Raw genomic sequence first — 27,390 nt, forward strand, 5'->3', positions numbered from 1 at the left:
AACTTTTTACATGTCCTTTTATAATATTATTATAACATATGGTATTAGCATGCATGTAACTTCTATTTCATTAAATCTTTTTCTTCAGATGAAATGACTTTTTTCAAATTATTGCTATTTTAACACATTAATCTCATTAGACAAAACGCTATATTTTAAGCCAGAAGGCAATCTGAAAACATGATTAAGAATGCATGTGAAATCAGGATAGGAAAAAATGCCTTTCTTCAGTACTTATTACCTTTATAAATCATATTCTTACTTCTGCTTTAAAAATGTCATTCATAACCTCAGATTTTTGAAATACAAAGATTTCCAAAATATGATTGAAACAATATAGCTACATGAGAAGCAAAGCAGAAAAAATCACAGAAAATCATAATTACAACATAAATATGTCTTACTCTTTGTAGTCCTTCATACCAATCATCTTGTTCAAACCAATGTGAAATGTAAGTCATCCAAGCCATAGAATGTGTCTACTTTAATCAAGGCAATTGGAAACTCGGCATCAGAATAATCAGCACCTAAAGTAACAATAATGTGTTTCAACCAAACAAGCTTTACCAAAATTTCCCTTGTGAAAAGGAGAGGCTAATATTGCAAAAAAAAATTCAGCTGAAACAGTTCTCGTAATTTACACATAATAATATCTGTGAAAAGAATGCTAAGTCAGAAAAGACCATATTAAAATAAAAAAATCAAATAGTTATTTTGTTACATAGTTCTAGAGAATGCTAGATCAAATATTCTATTAGGCTTTCTGTTCAAATTCTAAAAACATCTTAAGTTTAGCTTTTGTAAGAATAAGCAAATGATTTCTAAAATTTACTGAGTTTTTTTTAAAAAAAGAAAAATCATAAAACAGGAAGCAAAAGATTAGTTTTCTAATTCCAACCTTGGGAGTTGGACATAAAGTTGGATATACAAAGCTTCTAGGTTAAAAGGTGTACATGAGAACATTTGGACTTCACAATATCCTGTAAGTCTAGATGCTTCACCCAACAATTAACAGGTTTTTTCCTGACCAAACTCTTCAAACCTTTACAATGCTATAGAGATCAAAGAAAAGGAAGAAGGAAAGGAAGGAGGGAAAGAGAGAGGAAGAGAGGAAGGAATGAAGCAGGGAAAGAGTGGGGGAAAAAAGAAACAAAAATGGGAAGGAAGGGAGGGACCGAGGAGAAATAGAAAAATCTGAGTGTCTCCCCTTCACATCAAAAAAGCCTGGTAACTTTTCTTCTGGCATAGAAAGATACACTTGTATGAAATATATGTATCACTGTAGTTAGTTGAGAACAGTCTTATCTCTACTGAGATTTCTTATATTCTAGAAGTATTTTTAATATCTGCTTGAAGCATCAGGTCAAAATGCTTGGGAATTGGCTCTTGCTTTAGGCAAAGTCTCTTGCTCGATTTCCTTTCATTTTGATGTCTTCCTTGAATTTGAACCATGGCTATTTTCCCTGTCCTTGTAATTCTTGCAGAGCCCTTTGTTCCTGCCTATCTGCTCAGTTTTACTCCATCTTCTGGAATTGTCAATCTCCTCATTATTGTCTCTGTTCTACTGCTTATCCTACACTGACTTGCAATTCTTGATCTCAGTTCTGCCATATGCTTTTTAACTTACCTGTATGTAAGAGACAGCCCTGGCACAAACACTCTAAACACCTTGCCATTGCCTCACTGGTTCATTTCTCTCCTAATAAAACTTAACCTAATTCGACTCAAGCCAAGCTCCTAAACTCTATTTCAAGCTACCTACTAAACCTAGTTCCCTCAGACTTTGACTTCTTCATTCCAATATTAACGTGTAAAATTTAAGATCTTTTCAAGGGAGATTTCCTTCTCTATCACCACTATTCTTTATCTTGCATACCCTATTTCCATGACTGCTATACTCTAGACAGTAACCTGAGATGAAAACATCAAACTTTCCTTGATTCTTTCATTAATGTCACCTTCCCTTCCTATTACAACTATTAATTACTTATTAAACTACCTTTAAAATATCTTTTCAAAAGACCTATCTCCATCCTTAATGCCGGTGTTTCTAATGAAACTTTTTATGATGTTTGTACAGACTACCAAATGGTTTACTTATTGGTTTCCTGCTTTTATTTCAATTCCCAAACATGTATTGTTCTATTCTTTCGGACTTCATGCCTTGAAGCTTTGAAATGCTCTTGCCTAAATTGTACTTCCTTTCTACTTTTTTTTTCTGTGAAGAATGTGTTTTTTCCTATTTTTCAAGTCCCTGCTTAAAAACCCATTTTTGAAGTCTTGCTCAAATTCTCCTAATCTGTGTGTCTTAATATCATATTTGTAAGCAATGAATAATGATTATTTGTGTAGCTAACTATACATGTAAAGAATCATGCTTTATTCATCTTTGTATAAAAGATACAAAATGATAAGTGAATTGACATATATAGTACTAAGAATGTTTGTCATCCAGTGGTATTTGATATGAAATTAAGGCACATATTTTTGAAACTTGGAAAGGATCCAAAGAAATGTATCCAAGTGAAATGGGTTAGTAATCCCATAGTAATTTAATATGTACTTTCTTCTAGGAAGGAAATCATTTGGAAAATATTTTTAGGGTCTAAATAAAAACTTGAATTAGTAAGAATATTTTGTAGTCACTCTAAGCACTAAGAGTGTATTTATTATACTATTAAAAGTCCAGTAAAATTAAAATTGTTTATAGGGCATACAATACTTATTTCTTGATTTTTTTCATGAGTACTATTCACTGTATTTCCAAGAATTAAAAAAAGAAGAAAATCTCATATGATGTCATCTAAGAGTAAATGTTACCCTTGCTTTTAAAAAATGTATTTTCTTGGTTATACTCCAGGACCTTGGTTGTATTCCAAGTATCTGAATGTGGATGGGAATCTGATCATTTAAGGTAATAATGGTAAATAGGTTTCAACTCTCATACCTCCCTGGGGTGGAGAGTTGAAACCTTCAGTTGACCTCAAAGAGAAAGCATGTTATGATCACTTAGCAGTAACTAAGATAAGGAGGAAAGAGTTGTGATGGCACCTATTCCATATCTTTGCATCTCTATATCTATGTCCATGTATCTAATTAATATTTTATTAAAATCACAAACTTAACTAAATCCATGGAACTTATTACCTATTAAAATTAGTGATGGAAGGAAATGGCAATTATCAAATGCTAGATATCACCATGTAAAATAAAGAAAATGACAATCAACTTACTGCAGGCATTAAATATCCAAACACAAATAACATGCATGGTCTGGTTACTGATCCTTATTTTCTTATATCCATCTTTGCATCTATATCTTTGCCATAACTTCATAATAGGTAGACTATGTATTTTTGCTTATTATCTTTGGGTCTTTCCAAGAAGCTGGCTTTGTTCAAGGATATATGGGCCAAAGTTACAAGGCTTCAATTCTAGGGCCAGATTCAAAGGCTATTTCCATTCACTCCTTTGTGCTTCTGACATCAATGAAAGAACATTTCACAGCTACCCAATTGGTCCAAGAATGATGAGAAAATAAAAAGTGATTAAAATTCCTAAACTGAGTAAAATGATATTTTTGCTTATTCTCTAAGACTCATCCTGAGTCACTTATACTTTGATTCTACACTTAAAATTTTTTCATCTGTTTTTACCTGATACCTGACATCACAATATTGGCCTAATCCTCTGAAATGTTGGCATTTGCAGGCTACCCTTTTTTTCTATTAAATTCCTTCCTGCCAAGTTCTTACCTGCTATATTATCTATAGTTCTTAGACTCAGCTTTGTCTCTTATATCCTTTTTTTTTTTTTTTTTTTTTTTTTGGAACCAGGGATTGAACCCAGGGGCACTAAACCACTGAGCCACACCCCAGCTCTTTTTGTATTTTATTTAAAGACAGGGTCTCACTGGGTTGATTAAGGTCTCACTCAGTTGCTGAGGCTGACCTTGAATTCCAGATCCTCCTGCCTCAGCCTCCCAAGCCACTGGGATTACAGGTGTGTACGACCATGCCCGGCTGGCTTGTCTCCTGGTTCTTATAAGATAGCAATGATACTTATTTAAAACTTCCTAACAAACTAGGTGAACATATAAAATAAACACAGGCCATAACTTTTTCAACAACCAGGGTATAAATCAAATATAGAATATTTGATGTTATTTAAAATCATCTGCTTTATTTTTTGTATTTATTCTGTCTTGAATCATGGTTAAGTGAGTTGAGAGGAGGGGAGCTTGTGAAAGAGGGACTCAGGAGGTGTAAATGTCCTTATGCCAAAGATATTACTTGCACAAGTTGATACAGATCTGGGATCACCTGTCAGTCTACTCTTAATATAAATAGATGTTCCTTTTGAGAATTCAGAATTAAAAGAAGATAGATGTCAAGAGTAATATATCACCACAGTTCTGTGGAGTTGTCCATCTTAACTATACTCAAAACCTCACATAAAAATATCGAAGAAAGTCTGAGTTAGAGAGTAAATGTATAGCTTATTCTGTGCTCTTTGAAGTCAGAATGATTCTGAGTTTTGATGAATTAGAAAATCATTACTTTACAAAAACCTGGCTTCTAGCAGCAGAAGATATGTGTGTGTGTGTGTGTGTGTGTGTGTGAGCACACATAATCCTCCCACTGAAGACAACTAGAAAAGCTGGTTAAAAGTATGTAAAAATCTCAGATCAAGATCTCAGAGACAAGTGAAGGTCAGAGTCAAGCCAGACACTGTGTGCATGTGTGTGTGTGTGTGTGTATGCACACACACTCACTCATGAGCATGCATGTACATATATGCTATTTTTTCTCCAGGAGAATGTGCCTATATAAAAGTAGTGAATGAAATCCTGAGAAGCTAAGAAGAACTTCTGGTAATTTCATGGTGCTAGAGGGACAACAATTAGAATTCAGATACTGCTAAGGAAAATGGTGTTCTCCAGTAAGGATCATTTGGGTCTATACATTAAGAAAGAAATGGACATATACCACCCCTCTGAAGAGTGAAATTCATCTTCAAATACATTGATTCAATGACTGGATTAAGATAATCTGCCATATTTTAGTATCTTCTGAAAGCAAAAGGACATCTCTCTGGAGGAAGATAACATTAAATCATTGGCATTCAATAAACTAATGACCAGGTAGGCAAAAATACAAAAACTGGAAATTATACTTCCATTTAATTATAAGTACATTAGTATGGACCCACAAATATCACTCCTATACTATAATAAGAAAAAAAGAGATAATGTAAAAAGTGTAATTTTTCTTTAACTAATTGAGGTTGCAAAACAATCAAGGAAGAAGAAAGGTGAGCCCCTCTAAAAAGAAACAGGGAATGTTTACCTCTTTACATTTGACAAAGCATGGGAAAAAAAAAAAGAGGTGACTACCATAAAATATGGTAGGGAAAAGCCAGTTTTAGAAATGCAGTTAATTCTTAAAATCCAAGTGTGAACTAGAATATTAGTTTAGAATAACTTGAAGGTCCAGATAAAAACTGAGTTTGCACTCACTTGCAAAATCTCCTCCACAGGTTTCAATTGGGTGCTTACAAGAAACACTGGGTGAGAATCAGCCCTTCAGTGGCTTGATCATATAGGAGGCAACCAGATGGCTGATAGGCATGAAACATGGTATACTTCTTATTTCAAATGAAGAAAAATCCTTCAATTGCAGGGAGCAGAGAAACAAACACCCTCACTCTCAGGGAAAATGAGAAAGTAATGAAAGCAAACCTCTTTGCCTCTGGGAGGGAAAGGAAATCCTCCTTGCTAATCCCAGGAATTAGGCAAAAATCAATACTTCTGGGAAGAGGGAAGAAGTGAAAGCTGTCAGCCTCTGGAGTTGAGAAGGAAAACATCTCAGGTCCCAATCCTGTACCAAAACAAAGCACAAGTCTGCCACTACTCAAAGAAAGTACAAGACTTTCTTTCCCAGTCAATAACAATCATGAATCCAAAGCAGAGTCTGGCTGTCATGAAAGTAGGATATACAGAAATATATACCCAAATCTCCCCTGAGAAGCAGACCCTCTCTATCTCTGAGATAAACTGCATCAAATTCTGCTTTGGGATACCATAAACTAAATGAATTATTTTGTAAAAATATATATTTTTTATAAAATGCAGATGAACTAATATTAAAGAGAATAAATTTAAAGACACAAGAAAAGTGTATTACCAAATACTATTTTTGCACAAAAATCTAATAGTAAATAGCATTAGGATGTGCTATTTGCATTAAGAGAAAGGGTGTACCATTTTTCAGCTCACCCTTTTTTCTGCCACCTGCTAATAATTCCCTAAAAATAATGAATTTGTTTGATGTTCTTTGTTTAAAAACATTGCAATTTTGCCTTTAGTTTCTGAAGGATATTTTTACTGAATGTATAGTTACCGTTTTCTCAGCACTTTAAAAATATTATCTCATTCTCATTTAAAACTGAATCCCCATCTCTTGATATTTTAAATGACAGTCCTAACCAGAATCTCTAAATTGTTCTGAATTACAAATAATGAAAAACAAATGACTTGTTTTAGGGTAATTTAACAAGTCTAAAATGTCCAGAACATCTTATGGTGTACCATAAATTGAACATTTCTACTTTTTAGGATATAAAATGGGGGTCAAGGTAAATCCATTTAATATAATTGGATTTTTCAAGGAAATCTATTTTAAGCAATTTCTAAATACACTATATTTCTAAGAAATATAATTGGCATCATTTTTATGAAAGTGGTTTGATGCAGCAAATATAATAAGTTGTCAAAATATATATTTATTTTTAATTTTTTATATTTATTTTTCTGTCTAAAATTCATCTTCACCTTTGCTAATTCACAAAATCTCGGGAAAATTCCAAATGTCTTCTGAAAAATATTTTGTAAAATGCAGATAAACAGTATTAAAGAAAACAATTTTAATGATATAAGAAAGCATATTACTAAATACTATATTTGCAAAAAAAATCTGACAATATATAGCATTAGGACATGTTGCTCACATTAAGAAAGAGGGAATACCATTTCCCCACTCGCCCTTTTTCTGCCTCCTGCAACTTTGCCTTAATCTTATCATTTGAGGTTCTAGAAAATATTTTGGATCACAAGGATGAGGGTTACACCCAAAGGATGGCAAAAAAATAAATGAGAAGTCTGAATGCCTCAAAACATCCTACACCAATACCCCCTCTTTAAAAAAAAAAAAGAGAGAAATCAACTTCTATTTTGTTTTAAGCCACTATTACTTTACGTTTCCCTTTTATATGCTACCAAACCTCAAGTAGACTCCTAGAATGCATACTTTCAAATCATTTGTGAAAGGGGAAGTCAATAATGTTAATTAGATGTAGCCTTTTTAATTTTCTTTAAATATAATTATCATGTTTTCATCACCCCAGGGATATACTATTACAAACATTGCATTGTTATTGTCCATAGTAATATAAAAAGCCAGGGTTGGTGTTAACTACTTTGGCTAAAGAAATATAGTATTGGGCTGGGGATGTGGCTCAAGCGGTAGCGTGCTTGCCTGGCATGCGCAGGGTGCTGGGTTCGATCCTCAGCACCACATAAAAATAAAATAAAGATATTGTGTCCACCGAAAACTAAAAAAATAAATAAATATTAAAAAATTCTCTCTCTCTTTCTCTCTAAAAATAGAAATATAGTATTCATGTCATTAACCATATATTATTTAGTAAAAAATATTAATCCATGTATATCTGCTATATCATTTTATTCATTCATTTCAGCAAATGTTGCATATTTATCATGGGTAGGCACCAATGCTAGTTACTAAATATACAGAGAAACAAGATGATAGACCCAACTAGGCACATGGCATATACTATGCTGTCTAACAAATAATTATGCTCAATTGTCTCTTTTCCTGCTTATAGGCATGGAATCCATAGCACTGTATCTTTCTCTAACCCTACTTCATGGTCCCTCCTTATATCTACTTAGTGACTACAGCTCAAAAAATAAGAGAAAGATGAGATATCTATACCCTAGGGAAGTACTACTTTTCACAATACATTGTAGATGAAGGCATAAAAGAAGCAGGATTTTTATTTTTCAGGTATTTTCTCTATCAATTTGTTCACGTTAAATAGAAGAAAATTCGACATCAGAAGACTGAGGCAGGAAGACTGCAAGTTCAAGGCCAGACTCAGCAACTTAGTGAGACTCTGTCTAAAAATCAAATCTAAAAAAAGGGCTGGGGATGTAGCTCAATGGTAAAGTGCCCCTGAGTTCAATCTCTAGTACACAAAAAAGAAAGAAAGAAAGAAAGAAAATTCTATGTCACTAACTACAGCATTATGGCAGATAATAAAAAGTCTTAAACAATGACATTATGACATTGAAGTAAGATTTCTATTGATATTGATATAAAATTTGCTATGACCAAATGGTGATATAATTAATCTAGTATCCAAGAAGAAAAATTTGGGGGGTATGCAAAAATCTGCAGATTCTCTCTTTTGGTAATGAATAGCCTATGTGGGTCTCCTCTCATTCAAGAACAGAAATGAGTGTACCAGTGGGTAGGATAAATTGACTGCAGTATGAGATGCTGAAATAATGATTGTGAAGAAAATAAAAGGCAAGAGCAGAATAAAAATCCACATGAAAGAGCGAAAAAGGACAGAATTGAAAATTGGAAAAATAAATCAATGCAAACATATCAGTCATTCAGAGAACTAAATTTAAAAACTCTTCCAAAACACAGTGGGAAAATAGATTTGTTTTGTTTTAGATTAGGGAAAAATTGAAAGAAATGTTATACAAGGGATGAAAACTTGAACTAATTTAAAACATTTTTAGAGAAAGTTAAAGTTCAAGTAAAATAACTGAAACAAAGCAACAGTCCAAGATACAGCCCCAAATATTTCTTGGGTTGGAAAAAAAAGATGCTGATGAAATAAACCAAAACAGATCAAAAGTGCTTGTTTTGTTTCAAGAAAAAAAAAAGATTTATATATGCATATAAAACAAATAAGTATTTACTGGTTGTTTTGCTCATTCTATAATTACCCGGTGTAAAAATAAAATCTCTGGGAAGACAGGACTTTTATCTGCCTGTTGAGTGCTTCTTTAGTGCCTGCCTAGAATATGGTTATGAATCAATAAATATTTGTTGAACAAATAAAAGGAGAAGTAATTGTTAAAATCATAAAAATATATAAATTAGTCAAAGAAATATTTTTTTCACATTTCCCTAAATGTTATCATCCATGTTATGCATACACATACACAGGAACATAAATAAAATTCGGACAAATTCAGAAACTAATATTTTAATTCTTTGAGCAAGTAGAAAAAAATTAAGATGGTATGTACTAATGAAGAGAAGTTAGATTCCCATCTTATAGTTATTATATAACTTATTAAAAAATAAGTTATATAATAACTATATTAAACTGAAGAAATGCTGAGTTCTTACAATTCTGTAAATACACAAGTGCATTCTATGTGAAGAAAAAAACATAGGCATTCTCATAAATGTAAGGATTCAGAAGACAATTTACCCTCCTAACCTTTCTAAAAGATTACTTGAAGAAAATTAAATTCTTTCAAAAAATTAACCAAAGAAAAGAACTCAACTATAGAAGATAATGTAATTTTTTAAATATATTAAGCAAAGAAACCTGAGTATGATTTTGAAAATGCAAATGATAAAATAATTTTATGAAAAAGATAGGTAATATAAAATGTTAATTTAAAATAAAACTAAAAGTCTCAGATTGTTTTCCAGGTACTAGGATTTAGATAAAGAAGAGCAGAATACAAAGATCTAAAAACTTTTCCATTTTACATTTAAAGATGTAATCAATAGATACAAATTGCTTCTTGATATTTAGAGAGAAATATTAGGGAGAAATTGACTCAAAGTCATTTTTATAACAAAAAACATTAAATAATAGACAAATCATAAAAAAATCTTAATTATTTAAAAAATTATTATAAACAATGCTGATATGAAAATTTATATAAAATATCAATATATAAGGAATGAAAAGTCGATGATTTGAAAAACTATGTAGTTAAATGACACGTTATATTTTTGTGTATTTTAAAATTTACATATATACACCTATAAACATTCATATACTTTAAAAACTAAAAACAAAAAAATAATGTAAGGTAAACATATGGCTATTTCTGAATGGTAAGATTTTGGGAAATATAGAAACATAATATTCCTTTGACCTAATTTATGTTTTATAATTTTAATAATTACTTATAAATTTAACAATTACTTCTCCTTCTATTTGTTCAAATATTTATTGATTCATAACTATGTTCTAGACAGGCATTAAAGAAGCATTCAACACACAGATAAAAGCCCTGTCTTCCCAGAGATTTTATTTTTAGACCAGGTAATCAGAAAATGAGCAAAACAAATGAGTAAATTATATATATATATATATATTTTTGGTGCTGGGGATGGAACCCAGGGCCTTGCGCATATAAGGCAAGCACTCTACCAACTGAGCTATATCCCTAGCCTTAAGATAATTTTTAATGTAGAGAAAAATGGTGCAGAAAAAGAAGTTCTAGAGATACAGCTCATAGTACAATCCTTTAAAAGATAATCTACGAATGCCCCACACTGAAATTAAGCAAATATTTGAAGGAGACAAAAGAACAAAAGTATAAAGAAAGTTGATGAAAAAGTTTGTGAAATAGAGGAAGTAACACGTTTAAGAAATAGTAAGAAAAATCAATCCAAATATTTAAAAAGTGTATTAAAATACCAGAGATGAACCAAGAGTCAGAGATTAAAGAAAGTTTTGTTAAACTCACATTTACACTCTTCTGAATTTGGAAATTTCTGTGTAATAGAAAATATATTGCCTTTTTAATTAAAAAATAAAACCTTCAAAATATCTTGTTAAAAAGGGTTTAAAATTTGAATATACTATATGCTAAGAGTTAACACAAAAAATATTTTGTAATTGTGTAATCAATGTGTGGTTATATTATTTTTAAAAAACTGGAAAAACTTTTTTCAGGAAATTTGAGGGACTTTCCCGCAACCCCCACATCAGCCAGCCACTGGCTCACTTGAGATCTTCCTGTTTCTATATTAGTAATTCTATATTGCTGAGGGCCATTGCTAAGTAAGAATGACACATGGCATGACCCAGGTCATTTGCAGTGTCATTGCATGTAAGGTGACCTTACTCAAGGACCAGGGCGGATCCGGGTTTAGGGCGGATCGGGGTTTAGGGCGTTCCCGGTTTAGGACAATCTGGGTTTAGGGCGGTTCCAGGTTTAAGGTGTACCCTGCTGGGACTAGGGCGTATCCTGCTGCCTCAGGCGCGCCTGCTCCTTGAGTTCCCGTTGAGTTCTCGTGAGATTCAGAGAGTATTTGGGATTCAGAGCCCGGGCAGAGAACGTGGATTTGCTCAGAACGTGTTTGTAGAGTGCCGGTGTAAGTTCGGGAATAAAGAATTGCTGTTTGAATCTACAAGGCTGTGAGTGGCTCGTGATTTTGTGCCCAGCCAGACTGCGGCATTTGGTGGCCCGTACGGGGAACGCCTAAAACTTGGAGGTAAGTGAAATTACTCGCCCCTGAAGGAGAGCAAAAGAATGGGTGGCCATTTCAAAAAACAATGTGTTCTTGTTTTGATTTATTTTGTTTTTATTTCAAGTTGCCTGTCCCTAGAACATTCTCAGGCAAACTGGGGAAAATGGTTGGCTCAAAGTTTGAAGTTGTTCACCCCCGAGAAAGAGAAATTGTTAGAGAAAGGAGGCACCCCAGTAAGACCAAGAACAGTTAGGACATATGTTGATACAATACAAAAATGTAGCCCATGGCTTTTTAAAGACGAGTTATTAAGTATATCAATGGGACCATCATAGTATCCTGTAAAAGAAATTTTCTTCAACAAGAAAGAGATGGGTAGTTTTGTTTACTACACTTGTCTAAGATCTTGGTTTCTACAGACATCTGATTAATTTACAAAGCTAAAAAGTGTTAAAATATCAACCACTAAATATAAAATCAAGTGTTCTTTACTTATTAAGTTCCATAAGGTAATATATTTAAACATTATGTGTGTTTTCATAATTTGGTAAATGGAAAAAAGGTTTAATGTTGCTTTGGTCTGTGTCTTTGCTAAAACAAGGTTACTAAGAGTTAAGATTCTATCATGTGTAATTTATATACAAAGAGTAGAAAAATTTTCAGTTGGGTTTCAATTATAGTATTATAGTATCATAAAAAACATGAAAGTCTTTCATCTTATTAAAGTGGAGTAATTTGTCTAAATCAGAAATTTTATAAGAGTTGTTTCAAAATGTGAATTTATAAAAAGGGTTAACGGTTAAAAAAGAGATAGAAAAGGAGTCAAGATGTGGAAATATATTTTAATATAAAAGGTTAAAGGAAAAAGAAATGTTTCTAGATGAGATAATCTCTGTGTGGTAAAGTAAAAAGTTGTAAAATGCCATTTAAAAAGATTTTGAGGAAACTAGACTTACTTTAAAAGCTTGAGAAAGGAAGAAAGAAGAAAAAGGTATTTGTACATGACAGATTGAGACAAAGCTTCTCAATGGAGTTAAAAAAAAAAAAGCCTTTGGTTGAAGGGCAGCCATGTAAACTAACATTGAAGCGATTTAAACAAAATCTAAGCCTCGTTTAAAAGAGTGAAGCTGTAGGTGGTGAAAAAGTACATTTAAAAGTACAGTATAGATGATAATTGGAAGGCTTTAAAAGGTTAAATTGAAGGTGGTTGAGATACCTTCATGACGAAAAAAAAAAGAGATATAAAAAGATTTAAGGTGTGGAAATATATTTTAATATGAAGGGTTAAAAAAAAAGAAATGTTTCTAGATGAGGTAATCTTTGTGTGGTAAAGTAAAAAGCTGTAAAATATCTAAGTAAGTTACAAAAGGTTTTAAAAGGTTAAATTGAAGGTGATTAAGATGCCTTCATGACGGAGAAAAAATTGTGTCATTCGAAGCCTAGTTAATCTTAAAGACATTACTTAAAAAAAAAAATAAACACATGAAAATGGGAAGATAATAGGATAAAAGATACTTAGATAAAGAAGATTAAAAATTTGAAGTAAAAAACTTTAAAGACAAAAGTATAAAAAGTTAAAAAGAAAAAAAGATAAAAAAGATGTAGGAAGATAAAAAAGATGTAGGAAGACAATAATTTTAAACCCACAAAATAGAAAACAAAAAAAAACTAAGAGGAAAAAAAAAAGCAACTAAGGGTAAATGTACAAACCTTAGGGGAAAAAAAAACAAAAAACTAGAAGATAGAAATAAGATAAAAATGGTTGAAAATGTCAAGTAAGGTATTTCAGATAGAAAATACAAAAAGCTAAGACAACTATTAGATACAGACATATACTTATTAAAACAAAAAGAGGGAATTGGAAAGGGGTATATACCCCCCAAAGATAAACTTAAAATAACGCTTTTTACTCTAAACTTTTTAAATTTGGATTCATCAGGACTTAGTGCTGCGGAAAGGCATATGTATCCAAAAAATGTACATAAGCCTATGGTACTTTGGAAAGATATTCTAACAGGACAATGGAAAGGTCCTGACCCAGTGATTGTCTGGAGTCGGGGTTCTGTTTGTGTTTGTCCACAGGGAGAACAGCAGCCGATTTGGATTCCAGAGAGATTAACCAAAACAATTTCTACAGACCAAAAAAAAAAAGATGATTTGACTCAAATCCATAACAGCTGATATCCAGAGCTCCAGCTTGGCTACTCTTACATCTGCGACAGTGATTAACCAGAATGCTTTTTTCAATATCTATTTTATTATTGCATTTTTCCCACATCATAAAGTTCTATTTTATTTTTTGAGCTCATACAAACCTAGGTTAATGTTTTTCTGATCAGTTTTATTTTTTGACTGTGGAGTTTTTAAACATTGCAATGGAGATTTCACCTAGGTAAAGCTACAAGGCCTTTACTATTGTCTTATGTGTTGTATGTTTGTGTGCACATTTGTGTTTTGTGTTGTATGTCTGTGTGTGCATATGTCCATAGATCTTATATGAGGAGCGCTCATAAAAAAATGGATCCGAATTATTATTTTTTTATTCACGTGATTTAAATAGTTTAATTTAAATTAGGTAAACAGCTGTTAAGGATTGTTTTTAAAGGAGGTTAACAGATCTGTTTGTTTACTTTCACCTTTCCTTTTCATCATATTTAATAATTCTGTTCAGGATAATGTCTCTTTAGCATCATTGCCAGAATTCCTATCTCCATCCCAGTGCCGGTAAAGACAAAGATAAAACCAGACTACAGCTTCTATGATAGCTATCACAATAAACTGTATAAACTGATACATCAATAAATATAACTCAACAAGTAATGCTCAATCAAGGACTCGATTTACTTTGGGAGGAAATGGACATATTGATAGACCCCCTCCGCTTTAAACTGCTTGCAGAACTTGCCTGGACTATGTATCACTTGTATACATTGTGAACTATCGTTTGGTACAACGAATTGTGGTAGTGCTGGCATATCTTTGCTGATGGTGTCACCAGTGATACAATTTTTCCAAAGGAGCCGTCAATTGGCTTGGTGTCGTGGCATTTCTGTATCCTCCTCCCTTCTACTAGTGATGGTCTAAAATTTGGGGGCCAACAGAGGTGAGACAAAAAAAGTCACCCCCCCACTGACACCAAGGACAAAATTGGGGGCCAACAGAGGTGAGGCAAGAACCTCACCCCCCCAATTGGTGCATAGGCCTATCCACAAGTATGGCTGTATGCTAGACCGGTAGTCAGTGACGGGTATGATCCAATTACATTGGTATCAACCTAAGACAGGAGGCTGACGCCTAGAGGTCAGTTTTTCCCATGACTGGTAAGAACCATATGTTAAATTGGACAACCTACCAGACACGGTCCTTAAGCCACATTGCTTGTTGTTTAATTAATCAGAAGGGGGGAGATGCTGAGGGCCATTGCTAAGTAAGAATGACACATGGCATGACCCAGGTCATTTGCAGTGTCATTGCATGTAAGGTGACCTTACTCAAGGACCAGGGCGGATCCGGGTTTAGGGCGAATCGGGGTTTAGGGCGTTCCCGGTTTAGGACAATCTGGGTTTAGGGCGGTTCCAGGTTTAAGGTGTACCCTGCTGGGACTAGGGCGTATCCTGCTGCCTCAGGCGCGCCTGCTCCTTGAGTTCCCGTTGAGTTCTCGTGAGATTCAGAGAGTATTTGGGATTCAGAGCCCGGGCAGAGAACGTGGATTTGCCCAGAACATGTTTGTTGAGTGCCGGTGTAAGTTCGGGAATAAAGAATTGCTGTTTGAATCTACAAGGCTGTGAGTGGCTCGTGATTTTGTGCCCAGCCAGACTGCGGCACTATATGAACACTATTTTGATAAATTGTGATATGTGGAGTCATAGATTATTAAGCATAAATAGGATTTTTAAAATCTCTAAATCAGTTCATTTAGACATGTTTTTCAGGTATTTTAAAGCAGAATAACTTAGAAACTTGCTACAAATGCAGATTTCTGTAGCAGGTCTAAAATCTAATGAATAAGAATTTTGGAGTAGAACTTGTCAAAATTACCCCAAGATGACTTATATGCACAGTAAAGCTAGATATTTATTGACCTAGTTATACAACAACAGAGATAATTTAGCAGAAAAATTACCTCTGGTATCATCTATTCACAAAGATTAATCTCTTAAATTTATGTTATTCCTGAGGTTATCTTTTTCTCATGCTTAACAGGGCAATTTTATCTAAGCATTCTCACTATATGTCAAATCATGTTCTTAAAAGCTTAGATGATAAAATAGGTCACAACAAGTACAGCATTAGCCTACATTAAAATCCTGGATTAGGTAGCATGTAGAAAAGATCAAGGTGGCAGTTTTAATTTGGGCTCACAAAATGACCACTTATGCCAGTATAAATTCCAATTTGGTCATCAAAACCTAGGAGACATATGTTAGTCCACACATAAACTGTATATCATAAGAAAAGCAAGATCCCAATTCAAAGAAGTGGGAATGTGAATTTAGTAATCTTTGCCATCCACCGACATATGTTTAGTTTTTTATATCCCTATTTTTAACAATCAAAATTTAAAAATTACATGCATTTGAACTATGAAATTAGATTGTCTAGAACTTTAGATGATCACAAACTCTTTTGTGCTGTAATATGGAAATGATTTTTTGATTTGACTGAAGAAGTAATCCACTTTTACTTAAACAGGCTCATTCATAATACCTTCGGTGTGATTGAAAATCAAAGAAAACTACAGCAGAGGGAAATCACATATTTTCATTCATAAACTAAGAAAGCTAGAAGTAAATATGTTCTTGAGAAAATATTGTGAAATAAGTAAATATTTGTCATGAAAATATATAAGATTATTTCTTTAAAAGATTGTTACAAAAAGTGTATAAGCTTATTTTCTAAATAGAATCATTTTTCATGAAGGAAGACTCAAGGACCTATGCCATAAATTGTTCTGAAAACCTAAGAAACCCCAAATGCCCTTATAATTAATATAAATGTGAACTGGGTTATGCACATGAATTTTTTAAATACAGTAAACATTCGCAGGTATCTCTCTGAATATCTACACTCCCATTTGGCAGAAAGTCACTTATGCTGACATTTTCATACTCTAAGCAAAGGTGTTAAATTTTGTTTCTGCAAGTCAGCTTGGAAAAAAACAGAAAAGGAAATCAAATGGGAGCCTGTAAGCTCAAAAATTAATAGAAATAGCTTACCTAAAATAACTAAAAAGCACTTCAATTTTGTATCCAGTATACTGACAGAGGCCTAAAATTGGTCCTAAAATTTGCTAAGTAACAGACTGTATCCTCTAGTTTAGGGCCAATGGATAGATTAGATAGCTGGCTAACCTACTTGATAATCCACCTGTCAAAAAATTGGTTTTAGCCAACATAAAATTCTCCCGAATCATGAACTAATGTGATTAATTACAAAGGTAAAACATTATGTTTAAAAAGTTACTAGTAATATATAAATGCTAATGTAATATAGCTATCCACTATTATATTTTTAGAAAGGAGTTGATTTATTTAGTAGTTTAGGGTATGACCAAATAAAGCTTCAAAAGTGGAACTGTACACGGAAATTAAGAGCTTGACAGTTGACTACCTCTAATGGTGTACTGTACATTCTATCAGTATTTCTCAAACTCAATTCTGCCTAAGATTCACTTGAAGATTGTTCACACACATTCCCGGGCCCTTCCTCAGAAGGGATTAAAGTTTAGGGGTCTATCTTGATATCATGCTTGTCTAACAAGCTGCCTTCAACTCTAAGGGTTTTTCTAGCTTAAGTTCTGAATGGCTCCTTCAAACCTACAATTATGTTTACCTTTAAGAAAATGCTTCATAACACTTTTCATTGAAAGACATTCAAAATGTACCTTAAAAAATTAACTATTAGCTGTTTTCTATTAAGCAACTATTAAACTTTCAAGACTCCATGTGGAGCTGTTTGCATTAGAAAATTAAGGTTATTTCATAGCACATTAAACTTGAGTGTTCTGTGCACTGAGAATTATTTTCCAATTTCCAACTTGAAAGGAAAGTTTTTGTATGAGTGATATGGAATTGAACTTATCACACATAATTGTAAATGAAATACAAATACCTGGTTACAATTTAAAGTGTCAACAATTCACAATAGCAAGACTGTGGAACCAACCTAGATACCCTTCAATAGATGAATGGATAAAAAAAATGTGGCATTTATACACAATGGAGTATTACTCTGCATTAAAAAATGACAAAATCATAGAATTTACAGGGAAATGGATGGCATTAGAGCAGATTATGCTAAGTGAAGCTAGCCAATCCCTAAAAAACAAATGCCAAATGTCTTCTTTGATATAAGGAGAGTAACTAAGAACAGAGTAGGGTCGAAGAGCATGAGAAGAAGATTAATATTAAACAGGGATGAGAGGTGGGAGGGAAAGGGAGAGAGAAGAGAAATTGCATGGAAATGGAAGGAGACCCTCAGAGTTATACAAAAGTACATACAAGAGGAAGTGAGGGGAAAGGGAAAAATAATACAAGGGGGACAAATGAATGTCAGTAGAGGGAGCAGAGAGAGAAGAGGGGAGGGGAGGGGAGGGGAGGGGGGATAGTAGAGGATAGGAAAGGCAGCAGAACACAACAGACACTAGTATGGCAATATGTAAATCAATGGATGTGTAACTGATGTAATTCTGCAATCTGTATATGGGGTAAAAATGGGAGCTCATAACCCACTTGAATCAAAGTGTGAAATATGATATATCAAGAACTATGTAATGTTTTGAACAGCCAACAATAAAAAATTTAAAAAAAAAAAAGGAGAAAGGGGAGGGATGAAAAGGGAGGGGCATAGGAGTGGGAAAGATGGTGAAATTCGATGGTCATCCTTACCCTAAGTACATGTATGAAGACACAAAGGATGTGACTGTACATTGTGTACAACCAGAGATATGAAAATTTGTGCTGTATATGTGTGATATGAATTGTAATGCATTCTGTTGTTATATATAAAAAATTAACATTAAAAAAAAACAATTTAAAGTGTCAAGACTTTGGAAAAAGAAAACAACACACCTAAGCATAAAGAAAATTGTTTAAAGAACTCCATTTTGAGTTTTGTGAGTTCTCCATATCTGAGCATTTTAATCTGTAAAAAAAAGAAATAAAGAAAGAACTGAATGTTATAACATCCTTACCACAATGGGAATTTATTTGGTGTATCTTTTGCCAGGACTTCCCTGAACATGCCAATTATTAAACATCCTAATAATAGAAAATAACACTGATGAATTATATCACATATTGTTTTACTGTAGAAGATTTATATTTCTGTTTCTATGCTATATTTCTTAATTTAAAATGCAGAATTCCAGAGTGCAGAATTCCAGAACTTCAGGAGATAACTAGCCTACAAAACAGTACTTTGTAAGTATATAAAAAGTAATAAGTAACACATTTATCATTATACACAAAAAATTTATTCTCCTCAACTAGTTGGTAATATGATATCTGGAAGGCAAATGCCAGATGTGGTTTTCAAGTTCGGGTTGTATTTGTTTTGCAAAGTCTAGCCTAATTGAAATGCTCCAAGTTCTTTTGAATTCCATTTGTCTATTCATTGAAATAATGTGAAAACACCCTGAATTCTACCTTCTATTGTGACAGCTCATATTTTACCATGTGAACTTTTTTCTAATCAATAATTATGGGATTTTTTTCTTTATATATATATATTTTTCTTTCAATATAATGGCATAGATCAAAGCTAGTCATTTTATCATACTATTTCTCTACCAATTTTTATGACCAAAGTTAGAAGTCCTTAAATAAAATCATATAAGCAAAAAGTTTTTCTCTAGATTTTGTTTCTCTACAGAATAGATTCTTTTGGGAATTTCTAAAATTCTCTTCAGCTATCCATACCTTATTTCTTGCTCACAAATCTCCAAGGAATAGTCTGTCCAACAGTGAGAGAATAATCACTATGTTATTATCATAGAATAAAGCATCCTCTTGCATGTTGAAAAGTGCCAGCCAATTCTTATTTCAATACATTTCTACTACAAAAGAAGGAGCCTTAGTTAATAAGCAATTCTTCCTAATCTCCTAAATTCTAAGAATTAAAATACTATCAGTGAAATCTTTGTTCCTGAAGACACACTTGAAAAGTTATATGACTTCAATAGTTTGATCTGTTAAACTGAACAGATACACAAAATATTAAAAATAACTCAAAAGTTGTAGGACATAGCAGTGATGCTTGCATATAATATATATCATTACCATGAAAGGCTGGTTAAACTGGTTATTCAGTAACCTGATAAAACTGTTACTGATCTGACATATGTTTCAAATAAATTCTGGAGTACAGGAAGAAAATGAGAATCCTTCAAAATTGTTGGAAATTTCATTTTAGTCTTCATTATGCTTAGGAAAATAAAAACTGGAAAATTTCTATATATTTTATTAATAGCAACAACCTAATCATTCTTAAAGTTGGACTTTACTATCTATCAGGGCAAAACAAACAAACAAACAGTTCTTAATCTTTTTTCAATAACAGAAACTACCATTGGCCCCTTTTTGCTCAGGCTAAGGGTTACAAGGTAGAATCTATAGAAAACAGCAACAACAAAAATAGTCTAGCCCTAGGAGCAGAGGAATTTAAAAACTTGCTTTTCTAAGCAAAATTAATGTATGATTTTCTAATACATGACATCATTATGTGACTAGCGGATAACTTAAAAATTTTAATGCAGCAGTACTTCATTATAAAAACAAAAAGAATAAAGAATTTTAAATCTTTCAAGCATATATATTTAATTTTTTTTTCAGAGCAACCCTTGATTCTTTAAACATTTCTATTAATATCGACATAGGAGAAAGTCATATCAGTACAAATAATACAGTTCAACCCATCTTTTTATATAAGGTAAGTTCTTGGAGCTCATTTAAGAAATATATGATTTTTCTTTCCATGTATGCCCTTTGAAATAGGTCATGGCTTTATTCCAGTTTAGAAAACTTCTCTGGAACTCCTGATTAAATAACATAAAGCTACCATTTGTTAAATTAATCTCTAATCTACTAAATCATGTTTTCCCTAATATTGTTGAACTGATTTTTTCATAATCATGTAATTACTACACTGAATTTTAGATCATAAAACAGGAGTTCTCGGCTTATTTCAGACTTCTGCCTTCAAATGGATAAGGTACAACTACATCCATGTCCTTGCACATTTAGGTCAGTGAGGCAAAATTTCAAAGGATGTAAGAGAATGCGTTTTCCCTGTGGGTTATAATAAGCACTAGTCCAGTATCAGCTCCCTTCATGCAGGGTGTAATAAGACAATTCATGAATCTAAAAATAAACAGAATGTTTAAATCCCTGTTGAGTTCAAATGTATAAATACTAAAATTCATTTTTTTATCTATTTTATGATCATTACTACACAGAAATGCTATTAGAGTGCTAAAAATAACAATTATAATCTCAAGTTGCTAAGTTTTAAATTACCTCTATTTTGTACCTATTAAATAATGAACTTACTTTTTTTTTGATAGTTTTCTTGGAAGGATATTTCTGAAAGAACTAGGAATGTAGTATTTCTCGTCAGAAACAAATCTGATTCATTTCTAATACATGATCAAACTTTTCACTAAATTTCATTACAATCAATGGTTTTCAATTAGCACAGTATAAAAGGTGGCTCAAATTTTTTGTTCCTTTTAATATCTGCATGCATGCAAAGTCTGGGTATTTGGGAAATGGAACAAGAAAGTGTATTTTTATAATTTACTTAATACTTAAGATACTGTCTTTTTCTAGAACAGATTCCCTTATTGATCAAAGCTTTCTTGGTATAACCCTAATATTAAAACTGTCTTCAACAGGATAAGTAATCTGTACAGGTGCTTGGCCGGCACACTAGTGAGAATAACAATCTAGACTCTAAGACATACATATGCTGAACAACGTTAAAAAATAAAACAATGTCCCCGAAATGGGCATAGTTTACACTCCAGTGATAGTTCACACACATAAATGTTGGCTTCTACTGAGCCTGGAAACAATCAGGTGTGTGACTCTAAAACTCAGGGGATTAGCCCATTAGGCTCCAAGGTGTGCAAAGCCTGGTAGGACGCACAGAAGCCCAGCCTGCGATCGATCGCAGGGCCCTCAGCGGCGTCCTTACACGACGCCACAGCAATTCAAGAATCACCCGTTTCAGCCCAGCGCTGGCCCAGGTCTCACACCCCTTGGCCCCACCGGCTCCTTACCTGGAGGAGGAGGTGGATGCAGCTGTGGACAGCGGAAGGTGCTGAAGCAGGCGGCAGGAGTGCGAGCACCGCCCGTGCGTGGTCCCGCCCCGCCCTCCTCGCCTCCGGCCCGGGGCTCCCGGGGGCGGGGCGGCCCGACTGCGAGTTCTGAGGGGCTGGGAAGCAGCCTCCGCAAAGCCCTCTGCGGAGCGGGTTGGAGAGGGCCGCTCTCCAGGTCCCGCCCCGGGGATCACGTGACACCCACACCGCTCGCTGATTGGACTGTCTGGGAGGGGAGGCGGAAGCGGCTCGTGATCCCTGGAGACTTGGCTGAGGGTGAGGCGGTTACCTGGCAACGGGGCGGGCGGCTGTGCAGAAAACGTGGTTCCGCGGCGGCTTTGGGACCAGGCTTCACACAGAGGGTCTGCAGTGACGTTGAAAGTGGGGGGAAAACTCTGAGCCACCAGCCATCTCACCACCTAACATTCTATACTGTGTCTGTACTTTCTAGGAAAATGAGTCAACTATACAATGAACAAATCACCCTTTCAACTTCTGGGAATCTTGGAGGAATAAGTTGAGCCTCCTTCGGAGGCGGGGTTGCACTGTCTTGAACCATCATCACCTGGAATGCGAGTGCAGAACACTGTCACTCCTGCACTTCTTATTGTGTGTCCTACAGCCCCCCCACCCCCACCCCCGGAGGAGCTCTGTGGGGAACCTTTGTGGATGAGATTTGTTCTGTTATTCAGGTTGTATGTAGTTAATATCTGTTCTCACAGCGTGCAAACCTGGCATTTCCCCTGTGGAATATGGTTAAATGGAAATATTTGATACTGTTATTGATGTTGGATTCTATATACCTCTGAAATCTCCTCACTACCAACCACCTTTATTCAACAGTACAGAAAATAGGCATTCATACACTAGGAATACAGTGTATTTAATAACATTTATTAAGTTTTAATTATATGCCAAGCTCTAAGTAGTTATAAATTAATAATCTACCTTAACTAAGGAAATTTCCTGGACATGATTCTACCTCCCTCTGCAGTGTGTGGAGGACTTTTCTTTTGCTTTTTTCCAGAGTATTCCCTGCGGAGACTATTGCTTATCCTCATTTGTACATTAAAATTAAAAGTTGTCTCCACATAAACAATAAACTTGTTAAAAGATACGATCAGCACTTATAATTCTGTACCCGGCATTTCAACAGAGTCTAATATATAGCAGGTCTTCAATAACTGTTTTATGGATGAATAAATAAATGTATCAGCACATTAAATTCTAAAATAGGATAATATGAAAATACTATAAGATGAGCAGGTGAGAAAGGGAAGGAGGGAGCAATTTTTTCTCCTTAGATATTCAGGGAAATCTAATGGTATTTATTATATCCCCGTTCAAATACCAATCACAGTGGTGTTTGAACGGGGATATAATAAATAAATAGGATTTCACTTGATAGAAAAGGAAAAGACGACATACTATGCAGCAACAACAACCTTGTGGAAATCACAAAGTGGGGAAATACACAATTGATTTAACTGATTCTGACTTGAATTCTCTGGAGAAGGTGAGGCTCAGTATCTAAAGATTGGAAGGGGGATGGAAACTGGTAAAAGATTGAACTAGAAAAGTAAATTGGGGAAGACAGAATTTCATATTTAGGTAAGACTTCACACTCTAATCCAAGGGGAGCCGTTTCAGTTAGTAAAATCAGGCTTTTATTACTTGAGGAAAGATACCTTGGACATAGAAGCACATCAGATGCAGAGAGATGAAAAGCATAACTACCTAGAAGAAAAGTTAACGTTCATGGAAAAAAAGATGGTTACAGTCCGAATTAAGACAAATAAGAATGGTGAAGAAGGAAGATCACAAAAAACAGCTCTGTGGAAATGTACTACAACTTTGATTTACAACTGATATTTTCTAGTTACAGAGTCCGTGATGGCCTAAAGAGAAAACTCTAGTTAAGAACATATAACCAGGGCTGCGGTTGTGGCTTAGTGGTAGAGTGTTTGCCTCACATGTTTGAGGGAGGCACTGAGTTCAATTCTCAGCACCGCACATAAATAAATGATTAAAGGTCCATCAACAACTAAAAAAAAAAAATTAAAATAAAGAACAACGTTAGCTAAGTGAGACATTAGAAACCATCTGGTTGTGCACTCACAATGTAAAAATGAAGAAGGTCTTGAGGCCCAGAAAGCTATATAATTTGTTCTGTGTGTGTGTAAGTGTGTGTGTGTGTGTGTGTGTGTGTGTGTGTATCCATCTATGTCAGTAACAGAATTGATACCATAATTCCAGTCGGTACTTTTACTCCTTTACCATAATTTATTTTATTATTATTAAACAGAATATTTTGACAATTGCAACTACAGTTAGCTCAAGAAAAATGAGCTAACTAAAGAAAAGGTCTCTTCACTGTAATATTTTATGCAACAAATATTTAATATGAAGTTTTTATATCATGAGGAATAAAGTGTCAGTCATTCAGGCCAATAGTTTAAGGACAATCCTTATTCTTAACATTTCAAATACAAGGAGTTCTTCATGATTAAATTGAAAATTAGAGTGAATAGGGGAACAAAATAGTGTTAGTCAATTCATCTTCAAGGCTAGGCTTGTTCTTAAAAGCAGTGACTTAAAAATGTGTGTTTGATGTAATTTAATGTGACAAATGCTTTTTTAGTGGCTATTTTAAATAACAAACCAACCAGGAAAAACTTAAGATATAAGTTTTAGAAAAACTTAACCAAGGGAACTTTAGATTCACCTAACTGAAATCCCCTTTCACTATTTTTAATGTAAAATATGACAAAAACATCAAGTTGATGTATATTAAATACATAGTGTATTAGAAACATAAGAATTTACTGTATACAAAACACTTTTAAAATTGAATTTTTAATAGACAAAAAACAATATCCATATATTGACTATTAAGATTAAATACATTAAATACATAAAAACTAACATTTCTGTTATTATCAAGTATACTGAAACTTATTACTCTTTGGTTTTTTTGTTGAGGTAGCAAAAAATCTTAAATTAAGCAATAATTTCAGAGTATTTGCGGTTTTTATCCCTGGAACACTATTGATTGAATTCTTTATTTTTTAACTTATGAAATATTTAAGCAGAAAATCACACAGTACTGCAGAAAAGATCTGTATTTAGCAGATTTGAGTCTTCTGCAATATCTGTTTTTTTTTCATTTAAAAAATTATAGAATGGACTGGTTCTTATTTTGTCTTGTCATTGGATTGCCCTCTTATTTTATCCAAATGTAACTAAACTAAAACATAACATTTTAAAATTTGCATATTTCCTTTTATTAGTTTTTAAATTTTATACGTGTTGTTATATGTAGATATAGTTTATTCATTTTAATTAATATATATCTCATATTAAAAATATAAAACACTATCACAAATATATATTTAACTATTGATGAATATTTAGTTGTATAGACTTTTCCTAATTAAAAAGATATAGCTAGTTAGCCTCCTTGCATATATCTTGTCTATGAGTTTTTCAGATTATAAAATGAAATTTCTGGTTAATTATACATATGCATCTTTAAGTATAAGCACTATTACCAAAAATGCTCTTCATTTATATTGCAACTAGCAATGCACGAATGGTTTTCAATGTTCTCACTAATACCATATTATCAGTTTTTCCAATCTAATAAATGAACATCTCCACATGTTTTAAATTTTTATTTTCTGAATTTGTTGAAATGGAACATCTTTTTATGTTTATAAATTGATTGTTCATTTCCTTTATTTTTCTTCAAATTTTCCTTATCGATTTGTAGTTTGTTACATATTCAGGTGTTAATTGTTGTTAGATATATCCATTGTAAACCTCTCCACATCTTCAGTTGTGAAAATTCTCAGTCATTACTTATTTGAATATTTATTCTATTTTCCATTTCTAAAATTTAAAATGGACCTAGAGTTGTTGAATCTATTGTCATGTCTTCATCACTTTTTTCCATACTTTAATCTCTTTGACCTTTCATGTTGAATTCTATATGACCTCTGTATGATTCCCTCAGCACTGTATTCCAACATATAAAATTGTTTGGTTCAAGCACAGATCCTTGTTCTTGCTGAAGCATCATTTCTCTGCATGTGCTAACTCTTAGCCACTTTTGCCTTCTGCAGATTAGAATTCAACAGATTTGTAGTTTTAGCCCTAACTCATCAAGTTTAATCCACAAACATGCTTATGATATTTCTGAGTGAAACTAAAAAGTTTTGTATTCAAATTTTAAAAATCATGATGCCCCAAGCCACATGAAATGTTGATTTAGGCCTAGGAAAATGTTTGTTTATGTTCACATAAAATTTCCACATGAATTGAGAGGGTTCACCTTCTGAAAATTTGTCAAGGATACAGTGACCCTAATTTATAAATCCCGACTGTATTGGCCCATTCTGTGACATTTCTTTTTGCACTACTAACAATGCCTACACGTTGACAAAATATCTATTTTCCCAAACTGAGTGTCAAGCAAATACATTCTTTGTACTTTTTCTTTGACTCACTTTAGTTCCTTATCACCTCTTTTTTTTTTCCATGTTCAATTTACTTTATGTATAGTAATAAAGAGCATGGTGTTTTCACTTAATGGTCTTTTGAAACTGATTGTACTGGTTTAATAAAGACAACTTTTCAGGATATTTGAAACCCATTGTTAAACATAGCCATCATTAAAGAAAATGTGTATATATACTCAGCCATAAAGAAGAATGAAATTATGACATTTGCCAGTAAATAGATGAAACTGGAGACTATCATGCTAAGTGAAATAAGCCAATCCCCCAAAACCAAAGGCTAATGTTCTCTCTGATATGTGGATACTAACATACAATAAGGATAGGAGGCCAGGATGGAAGAATAGAAGTTCATTGGATTAGATAGGGGAATGAAGGGAGGGGAAATGGGAAGGAAAGACAGTAGAATGAATCAAACATAACTTTCCTATGTTCACATATGAATACATGACCAGTATGACTCCACATCATACTGGGAAGTTATACTTCATATATGTATAATATGTCAAAATATATCCTATTGTCATGTATAACTAAAATGAACAAATAAAAAATTTAAAAAATAGTTATTATATTATATATATTATATAGATGTATGATTAAATCAGATAAAAATGAAAAATACTCAAAACTTAACAATTCTTTTTGTTTTTTTTAAAATGTTTTTATTAGTGTATTTTAGTTATACATAACAATGGGGCTCATTTTGACATGCTTTGAAATGTATTTTGTTCCACTTCAGTCCCTAGTACTCTCTTTCCCTTGCCTTCTCCCTCCCTCTGTTCCCCTTCCTCTACTCTACTGTTCCCTTGTTCAGTGATGTAACATTTGTACTTGAAACTGGTGATAGTGAGTTTATTTACACCTTGAAACTTAGCAAATTCTACAAATCAGGAGATAATTATGTTTTTTGGTTTGTTTTTTTTTTTTTTGTGTGTGTGTGTGTTTTAACTATATAGACATAAGCTATTTAGTGAAGTAGCTACTAGAAAAACACACTAATTAAAATGAA

The 27,390-nt window shown here is 33.3% G+C and overlaps 1 protein-coding gene across 7 annotated transcripts in view; it reads right to left on the reverse strand.

Annotated features, from left to right (window-relative positions):
• The window catches only part of Wdr17 (WD repeat domain 17), a 103,234-nt gene extending 81,249 nt beyond the window's left edge, over window positions 1-21,985 (reverse strand). For 3 of the 7 annotated variants that reach the window (XM_048791935.1, XM_015486081.2, XM_048791938.1), the window contains exons 1-2: window positions 21,823-21,984; window positions 405-527 (exon numbers count right to left, since the gene is read on the reverse strand). In XM_048791935.1, the coding sequence (XP_048647892.1) occupies window positions 405-470 (66 nt within the window). In that variant the 5' untranslated portion in view covers window positions 471-527; window positions 21,823-21,984. Of the gene's footprint in view, window positions 1-404; window positions 528-5,740; window positions 5,880-21,822 lie in introns of all 7 variants that reach the window. The other 4 variants (XM_048791941.1, XM_048791937.1, XM_048791936.1 and 1 more) reach the window with 3 other exon arrangements.
• Between the last annotated feature and the right edge of the window lie 5,405 nt (window positions 21,986-27,390).

The sequence above is a fragment of the Marmota marmota genome, unplaced genomic scaffold (assembly GCF_001458135.2).
Source record: "Marmota marmota marmota unplaced genomic scaffold, marMar, whole genome shotgun sequence".
NCBI lineage: Eukaryota > Metazoa > Chordata > Mammalia > Rodentia > Sciuridae > Marmota > Marmota marmota.